Source organism: Calonectris borealis, chromosome 20 (assembly GCF_964195595.1).
Source record: "Calonectris borealis chromosome 20, bCalBor7.hap1.2, whole genome shotgun sequence".
Classification (NCBI taxonomy): Eukaryota; Metazoa; Chordata; class Aves; order Procellariiformes; family Procellariidae; genus Calonectris; species Calonectris borealis.
Genome location: NC_134331.1, coordinates 2,745,639 through 2,755,202, shown reverse-complemented (window position 1 = coordinate 2,755,202; position 9,564 = coordinate 2,745,639). Strand labels below are relative to the sequence as shown.

Below are 9,564 nucleotides of genomic sequence, written 5' to 3'. Positions count from 1 at the left end.
TATTCTCTCTGCAGTATTTTTCCTTACTACACGGGGCCTGGGACGCTAGCCCGAGACAAGAAATCTGAGCGAGTAGGCATACAGATCCCACTCGGGACCTTCCCACGTTCCCAGTAAAGTCTTGCAAAGGCCTTTCTCGGGGCGTGGGGGGGGGGATACCCGTGGCAGGTGCTGGGTGCCCGCGGGCGCACCGGGAGGGCACCGTGGGGAGCGGCTGCAAGCGGGGACGGCCGGGGAACGCCGCAGCGCTGCCGGCTGTGGGGCAGCGGGCGCCCGGCGCTGCCTCCCCGCAGAGCCGAGGGGCCGCCCCCGTCCTCCCCGGGCTTCCCCCGGGACCCCCCGCGCCGGGTACCCGCCTCCCCCCCACACCCCCCAGCAGGGCACCCCCTCCGCCGCGCTCCCCCCGGCCGCGACCGCTCCGCCGCGCTCCCCCGGCCCCGCTACCGGCCCGGCGCGGCTGCTGGCGGCCCAGCCTCCCGCCTGCCATTGGAGCGGGGCAGCGCCGAGGGCGGGGACGGCGGAGCCGCTATTAAACATCACATGGCAGCCCGCAAAAAAGGGGCAGCGGCTCATTGAGTGGCTCAGTTGCAAGCGGTGCGGCGGCGGCCGGCGGGCACCCTGGGATTGGCTTGCTGCGTCCCCCCCAGCTGCTGGATCTTACACCCTTTTAACTCTATAAGCACCTCCTTTAAGGCCACCGGCAGGTAAGGAGCGCCTTCTTTCTAGATCTATTCGAGACGCCCACCCAGCCGGCGCCCTGGTCTCCAGGGGTAGGGGCGATGCGCCGGCAGCTGCCTCGGTGCACGCACCGTGCTGCGAAATTCCCGAGATAAAGCTTTCCTGGTCGGTGAATGTGTTGCACGCTTCGGCATAGCCGTTTGGAGGGGGAACTCCTGCATTTCTCATGCACCATCCACGAGCTATTCTCAGTGCCTAAAATAATTAGATAGGTATGCCGGGAACACTCGAGCATCTGCTTGCAGCATCTGTTTATGTTCATAACTTTCCATGCACCAGCTGCTCCCCCCCCTCCCCGACATATTTTATTCTGGGGAAGGGCTGGAAGTTTGCATGACAACTCCGTGTCGCAGAAGTAGCACCGCTCCATCCCTTTCCATTCTTCTCGCCTGTTGTTTCCTGTACAAGAGAGGTCAAAAGTATCAAGTCTTAAGCGATCAGATGCGTGTTTTTGAAAGGAGTGTCCGAAATGTTTTAGAGGGGTGTGAAATGAACCTGTAACTTCATTCATTGGCATTACGGAAACGGGGGATTTTCTTTATTTTTATTATCTTTATTATGCCAAAAAAATAGGAAGAAAGAAGAAAAAAAACCACACATTGCAGCTGGGGAACCTGTGAAGAGACTATTGTTTTAACATAGTTCATGACAGTTAAAGGAAAAAATACTGATAAGAAATGGCAGATTTATTTGCGGCGGTTCAGTGACATCTCCCCGGGGCCGGGGCAGCCGGGGACCCGTGGGTGCGTGTGCCGGGGCCTCGCCGGTGGCCTGGGCTGAGCCGGGACCCGCATCTGTGTCCCCTCCCAGCCCGCTGCCGCCTTTCCAGCCCGCAGGCAGCCGGCACTTGTTTCTGTGTTTCAGCCTTACCTTTACACTTGTTTGCTTTTCCATCGCACAGCCGGTGCATCAAGTACACCCCCTGGTGCTGACTTTCACTTGTCGTTATTTTGTCATCAGCTGGAAATACGCGGCTCTCGCCTCCTTTGCGGGACAGCGGATGCAAACACCGCTTGTCCTTTCCTTTCTTCTATTTCTTCGCACCCATTTCCTTACGTCATTTGCTTTTTTTTTTTTTAAGCATTATTTCTTTTTTTTTTTTTTTTTTGTTCGCCCCCCTCCCCCGATCGCAAAGGGCAGATCCTTCCCCTGCAGGCAGCTCACCACTTCGTGTGCCTTGAGCCCTTCCCCAGCGGAGAAGCCCTGGGGAATGACTTTTCAGTAACGCAGGGCCCTAGAGGAAGGTGACGGGGCGGGGGGGGGTGGCCGTGCCCAGCAAGCGAGGCAGCGGGGGCTGTGCGAACAGGCTTCGCTGGTGCGAGCAGCTCCTTTGTTCTGTTTACCGAGGGCAGCAGGGGAAGGCGCTGGGCTGAGGTGCTGGTGCTCTCTTAGCAACATGTGCCCGGCTGGCTCTGCAGGGCTGTGTGGCGTCAGCCTGGGAATAACTGCTCCGAGCGCTCATTAGTGCTCCTCTCTCTACCCCCCTGCTCTTTTTGCACTTCAGAGTTTTTATTCAGTATTAAACCTTCTGCACCCGTTCCCTTCGAGCTGTTCGCTGTGGGATTTAGACATGCGATGTGAACGTCTTTCCTGGAGGGAGGTTTTGAGGGGGATGCTTGCTAGCGAGGGTTTGGGCTCCTCATCGCGGCATTTCCCCAAACGTTGGTTCAGAAATGCTGCAGATGCAGCACAACCCCGTTTTTCTCTGCTCCTCCAAGCATCCCCTCGCAGCAGAGCAAGCCCGGGGCTCTCCCATCCCATCTCATCCCTTCCCAGTATAATGCTGCGTCGGTGCCAGTGCTGGCAATTACAAGCTGCATTGCTCTAGTCTTGTATTCTCTTCCAGGAGGAAAGGCAGCCTGAATTAATAATAATAACACACCTAGTGATGATTGAATTTACAGCTGCGTGTGTATGTGTCTGGCTGCAGCGCGTTGCGCCCAATTATACAAAGATTTGGGATGGTTGGTGGGTACTGGGTTGGCTTCTTTTGTCTGGTGAGGATTGCAGGGCTGGTCCCACATTAGCTTGGCATCTTTGGTGCCACCAACAACTGATAATGGGGTGGGGGGGGCAGCAAACTTGTTTTGCCTTTGAGCAGCAGGTGGATTAGCAAAACAAGAAGTACCATTAGATTTTCATGCTAGTTTGGTTGTTTCTGGATTTTTGGGGGAACTTCTACTGAAACTAGTTGTGAAAGTCAGGGTGAACACCCATCAGGTGTGTGATCGGGCAGGCAGTGGATCTCCCAGGTGTTTTACAGGGCCTGCTCCCCTTTACAGGGAGCAAGATCAGACCCGCTGCGTTGCACTGGCTGGTCCCTGTGCACAGCGCTGGCCGTGCTCCCATCCCGGCATCCTCCCCGCTCCAAGCACTCGCAAGGAAGAGAGGCAATTTGTGCTGTAAATGGAAGAAGATAACTATGCTGCGTTGGAGCGTGCTGGAGCTTTGTTGTATAAACTTCAAGCAGTCGGTAAAGGTAGCACAGGGTGCCCCAGGCACACCCCCCCGCGTAAGGATCGTTAGAGCCAAATTGGTGCAGGTTTGCTCCCACGGGCAGAGCGAAGGCGCAAGGCTGTGCAAGGTACAGTAGCTAGAAGGTGCTCAGCCATTCAGAGTAGCAATATGACAATGTACGGCACTTAATTCGAGTCCCAAGCTTCTAAATGCAGCCAGCGGCTGGCATTACGATTTCAGTGATTTGTGGAATTCAAACAAATGTCCTCAGGTCAAGACTTTTGTGGGGGGAGCTGCATATTCAGACACTTGAGACTTTACAGCTTATCTTTCCCTCCACCACAAGTTTTCCTCTAAAATCCAAGAGACAATGCAGGAAAAAGAAAAAAAGAAAGACTTCAAAATAAAGTGTTTCCTAGGCTGTGTATTTCCATCAGCTTGGAACAAAACAGACTTTGAATGTGGAAGTTGAACATGACTATGATTGCAGGATGTGGTTTGATTTGCATAAAAGTGATTGATTTGCAGACCAATGCAATAGTTTTTCAAGAATTTTTTTGTGTGAAATGCATTAACAGTATTTTCACTTTCCCCTTGCATTCAGGATTCTAATAAAAGTATTTTTCAGCCAAAAAAAAAGTTTAAGTGAATATTAAAAGAGTTCCTTTGTATTTTTGAGAGCAATATCCTGAGAGGAATTAGAAACCCCATGATTAAAAAGGTGTGAGGGGGGGAAAAAGAGAATCCTTACACAGTAAGGGCAAGGTAGTCAGATAAGTAAGAGGGCAGCTATACCATCCCGTAAGCCTACATTGCTGAGAGCCGTACTCAAAACCGGGCATTACCGAACCTATCAAAAGCTGCCAAAACGTCTTGTACGCCGCTGAAGTCACAGATGACTAATCTCGGCAAGTAGGCGTTGGGACGCATTCTTGCACAACAAACAGAAGTGAGGAAAAAAGAGAAGGTAAAAGTAAACCCTGAAGAGATTCTAGAGGGAAAACCAGCCCGCATGCAACTGCGAGCACGATGTTGTTTTCTCTTTGTCACCTGCTCTTTTCCTAACAAGTGTTTGCTGACCTAAAGCCCTTGTAATGTGGCTGAAGGATGTGGGAGGGCTGAGAAACTCTTTGAAATCCCTCAAGTTTTTGAACACCTCTGCAGGGCTTTAGGGGCTGCTCTTGGGGAAGGAGATGAACTCTTACCTACAGCTGTTGTCCGACACGAATCAGAGGAAGAGCCACAGAGCACTGAAGCCGCTTCGTGGGCAGAGGTTGTGGTCCTTGGCGGCTGCAGTTTTGCTGGGTTTTGGACGAACTCGGATGAGTTTTGATAGTACTGATTTATGAAGAGCATCATGATTTAATCCCCCACTACTGTAAACGGTACTGAAGGCTCCTCTCCTGTGACAAATGGACAGCAGAGAGTCCTCATCACTCGGTTTTAGTTTTATTTCCTCCATGGGGCACATGTGTGGATGGAGCAGTTGCATTAATGCATCTCTTCTCCTCTGCAGTATTTCAATTACATTTCCTGATATACAGTGCATGACTTAATGGATGACGCACTTGTTAAAAGCTAAACCTGGGTCTAAGCCAGACCTCCCTGAAACAAGTTTGGTGGCTTCTACCCTCAGGAAGAAGGTTTTGTAGCCTCTCTGCTGAGTCTTAATTGCTGACATTTAAGACCCACGGGACACTCAGAACTGTTGCCCGTTGGAGATGGAACTGGCTGCCTCGGGCTCCCGAGGGGAAGGTGCTGGTACTTGCCACCAAAGGTGTTATGAAGATGCCCGGCCAGACCTGATCCATCGTAGCCTTTTGCTAGTTGCGTTAGGAGGAGCAGATGAGGGTCGTTATAAGGTTTAGTTTGCTTCATACAACTTAAGCCTAACGTGAGTGTAAAAACTGCCCAGATCCCAATGAGTTTATGGAATTAAAGAGGAACGACTGCAGCCTTTTTTCCTGCCATTTGCAGAGAATACACAACTCCTTTTTTTAGCTTAATTAAAAAAAAAAAGCTATATGTAATGTAATTTCATGGAAGTCAGACATTTGCTTTTTCCAAGTTCATTGCTTTTCTCAGTACACGTTGTCTTCCCCTTTGCACGCTCCCTTGTTTGTTGTAGGTAAAACAGTCCGGGAGACACATTGTATGTCACTAAAAACTGCTTCAGTATTTATATTTGAACAGATGGATGTTAAAGCTAATTGTTTGTTTCAAAATAAACAGAAAGCACAGTTGTAAATAGTAGATTCTTTGCATGTCCAGCTTTAAAGTGAATATTGCTTAGAGACTTGTGTGACGTGATCACTTCAGTGCCTTCACCCAGGAGGAGCGATGCCTTCTTTGTAGTAATGATGTCCCTTCTGTCAATACCCAGCTGCGCTCGGAGAACTTGTGCATTCCAGAAAATGCTGTCATTAAGAATAAGGAAACTTCCTGCAGGTCCACAGGAGTCATTTTACTTGATGCTTGCAGGTTTGATTCCGTACCCTTTTCCTCCAAGATCTAATACGACGTTTCTCTTTCTCTTGCAGACCATGCCCTCTCTATGACGGTTACTTGTTAAGCTAACTCTGCATGCCAGAAGACTGTCCTTGGTTGATCCAAGGGCTTTTGGGGACTCCAGCCTCTCCCCAGTTTTTCTGTGTGTGTGTGTTCCTCTAGAACTTTCAAAACTGTTTCTCCAAAGGGTTTTGCAGAAACTTAGACTGTTTTCTAAAGCAGAAGCACCTCAGTCCACAGCAGTAGTGATGGGCAGCGTGCGAACCAACCGCTACAGCATCGTGTCTTCGGAAGAGGACGGCATGAAGCTGGCAACCATGGCCGTTGCCAACGGCTTTGGGAATGGAAAGAGTAAGGTACATACCAGACAGCAATGCAGGAGCCGCTTTGTCAAAAAAGATGGCCACTGCAACGTCCAGTTTATTAACGTGGGTGAGAAGGGACAGCGATACCTGGCAGACATCTTCACCACTTGTGTGGACATCCGCTGGAGGTGGATGCTAGTTATCTTCTGCCTGACTTTCATCCTCTCCTGGCTTTTTTTTGGCTGTGTGTTTTGGTTGATTGCGCTGTTGCATGGGGATCTGGAGAATCAAGAAAATAACAAACCTTGTGTCTCTCAAGTGAGCAGCTTCACCGCAGCCTTTCTGTTCTCCATTGAGACCCAGACCACGATCGGCTATGGCTTCAGGTGTGTCACAGACGAGTGCCCCATCGCAGTTTTCATGGTGGTTTTCCAGTCTATAGTAGGCTGCATCATTGATGCCTTCATCATTGGTGCTGTCATGGCAAAGATGGCTAAGCCAAAAAAGAGAAACGAAACTCTAGTCTTCAGCCACAATGCCGTGGTGGCCATGAGAGATGGAAAACTGTGCCTGATGTGGCGTGTTGGAAACCTGAGGAAAAGCCACTTGGTGGAGGCACATGTGCGAGCACAGCTCCTCAAATCCAGGATCACATCGGAAGGGGAGTACATCCCCTTGGATCAAATAGACATCAACGTAGGGTTTGACAGCGGGATAGACCGCATATTCCTGGTCTCCCCAATTACGATAGTGCATGAAATAGATGAGGACAGTCCTTTGTATGACCTGAGCAAACAAGACATGGACAATGCTGACTTTGAAATTGTAGTAATATTAGAGGGCATGGTGGAAGCTACCGCCATGACTACCCAGTGCCGTAGCTCCTACCTGGCAAACGAAATCCTCTGGGGCCACCGCTACGAGCCCGTACTCTTCGAAGAGAAAAACTACTACAAAGTGGACTACTCGAGGTTCCACAAAACATACGAAGTGCCCAACACACCCATCTGTAGTGCCAGAGACTTAGCGGAAAAGAAATACATTCTCTCTAACGCAAACTCCTTTTGCTACGAGAACGAAGTGGCCCTCACCAGCAAAGAGGAGGACGAGATTGACACTGGGGTGCCTGAGAGCATGAGCACAGACACCCACCCGGACATGGACCACCACAACCAAGCAGGGGTGCCTCTAGAGCCACGGCCGCTACGGCGGGAGTCGGAAATATGACTGACAAACTCTTCCTCTCTCTTTTGGTTGAAAGGAAAAAAAAACCACCAAAAACAATCTATCGGTCAAAGGCACGTTGACCTGAGAAGTTGGCCCAGAACAGTTTTCAGACAACGGTACTGTTGAAGAGTGGTGTGAAGGCAAGCAGACCTGAGAAACCCAGGCTGGTTTTAGGGCTGTCCTCAGAGGAGGGATGACAGAAAATGAACTCTAAACACAAAGCACTAAACATGTCTAAGTATGAACAGAAGGCACATATGTTGTAGAATAAATTATGTATATATTTTTTTACAAAACTTGAACTTGCAGGCAAGCTTTCGTTGGGTTATTATTATTTTTTTTTCAACTTTTTCCAGAATGCTTCTCTCTAGGGAACAAGAATGTTTTTAATGGCATAACAAAGGCAAGAATCTGCCTTATTATTATTATTATAATTATTTTTTAAAAAGCTGCTGCTAACTACATGAACACAAATGGTTATTTTTGTTGCAGTGTAGTTTTTATTTTCTCTTGTGTAATTTAAAAAAAAAAAAAGTCAGTGTTGAACTTTTTGGGTTGAAAAGCTCGTGATCACTTCAGAGAGGCCGATGTTGCCAGAAAGTCTAAACTCCTTTTGAGGCCAGTAGTTTGATAGCTAGAATCAATTTCTCTCTTTCCAATTACGTAAGGGGCATTATGTAATATCAGGCCAATCAGTAGCCTCCAGCAAAATTATGATTTTTGGGGGGAGAATTTAATTCTCTGTCTAAAGGAAAAATGGAATAAAATATATATATACATAGAAAAAGTACTAAGTTAAAACTACCTAAATGGATACCAAAGAAAATGCAGAGTTTTGCACAGCGGAGTTTATTTAAAAAAAAAAAAAAAAAGGAAAAAAAAAAGAAAAAAAAAGGAACAGGCTGCTTTAAACAAAAAAAATTTCAAACCTCAGACACTTTTTTTGGTTTTGGTTTTTTTTTCTTTTTTTTTTTTTTCTTTTCTTTTTAAGACCTTTATTTTGCACCTTATTCTCAAAGCTTAAGACTCAGATCTAAAGTGAGCTAGGATTCCTCCCCTTCCCCCCTGCTCTTCTATGGGGAAATCGATTCCCTTCCTTTCTTGTAAGGAGAAACGCAGTTGGGGGAAAGCAAACAAGCAAACATCTGTCCTCCCCGGCCGCTCGCCGCGCCGGGCTGCAGCAGAAGGTCAAGTGTTAGTGCACGCATTCCCAAACCCGCGCTAGCCTCCTGAAAACTGAGCCGTCCTCTCTGCTGCAGGCGTCTGACCCGAGCCCCTGGGCTGCGATGTCTTACCCGTTAAACTGCCAGAGAACGTGAAGCTGCTGATGGATGCTGGAAGCTGCTGGAGCGGGCGTTCAGGCACAGATGAGCCGAGCGATAAGATAAATCCCCGGGAAGAGATTTTTGAAGAGGAAGGGACAGGGTAATGGAGAGGCAAAGAGAAAACAACTCTCACAACACACTTGTAAATGTAGTACAAGTACAACGCGCTTGGGAACGTAGCATTTTGTAAAAAATGCTTCTCCTCGGCAGGGCGGGGGTGTCAGAAAGTGTATTTTCCAGCTCATTTGGGGAGGATGAGGCTGCAAAGCGAGGTCCGTCTCCTGCCTCCGCTCCCCAGCAAACACCAACTGGGTGGTGAGGGGATGAGACGTGTCGCCCAGCTCTGCGCAGATTTTGTGACCTGCGAAGCTCTGGCTCCAGCGGTATTTTGGCTCCTTCACCCAGGCTTTAAATTCTCTGTGCCTCTAAGAGCAAGGAGACAGCGAACCCGCGCTTCAGCCTGCTCCCCGCGGAGCAGGTGGAGAGGGGTGGTGGTGGGACGATAATCCTAGTCAACTCTTGCAGTATTGGATCACTGTATGCCATTAAAAAACAGCTTGTTCTAGGTCTAATGTCTTCTGCAAACGGATATCTGTGAAGGCCTCTGGCCCCTTCCAGCCCTGCCTGAAAGAAATGCCTGCAACGGAATGGTTTCTGATAAGATGGTATCTACAGCGGGTGGGTTCGAAACTGTGGAAATTCGACATTGTAAACGTAGATTTGGCTACTAGAGAGGGCAGATGATTAAGTGCAAGTACTAAGGCTGTTACTGGGGTGGGGGGACGTAAAAGAAGGGAAAGGCTGAACATACAAAGGCGATTGGATTGCAGTTTCTGGGTCAACGGTAGTGAAGACAACCGAGTGCTGCTAGTGCTGCTATTGTGATATTCTTGTAAAAGGAAAATAACTAAACCAAAGAGTATTCAGTGAAACAGAGGGTGCATGAAAACGCAATGGGGAAGGGATGGAAAAGGGAGGCTGAGCGGGAGCAAGGGGACCTTTTC

The 9,564-nt window shown here is 48.9% G+C and overlaps 1 protein-coding gene across 1 annotated transcript; it reads left to right on the top strand.

The window, feature by feature from the left end:
• Positions 1-583: 583 nt before the first annotated feature.
• Positions 584-8,085, top strand: KCNJ2 (potassium inwardly rectifying channel subfamily J member 2). Its single transcript, XM_075169410.1, has 2 exons — positions 584-704; positions 5,736-8,085. The coding sequence occupies exon 2, from the start codon at positions 5,952-5,954 to the stop codon at positions 7,233-7,235; it is 1,284 nt and encodes a 427-aa protein (XP_075025511.1). The 5' UTR covers positions 584-704; positions 5,736-5,951; the 3' UTR covers positions 7,236-8,085.
• The last annotated feature ends 1,479 nt before the right edge of the window (positions 8,086-9,564 follow it).

Bases quoted from the DNA above. Each gene is read 5' to 3' on its own strand.
- KCNJ2 (XM_075169410.1), top strand. From the start codon at position 5,952: ATGGGCAGCGTGCGAACCAACCGCTACAGCATCGTGTCTTCGGAAGAG.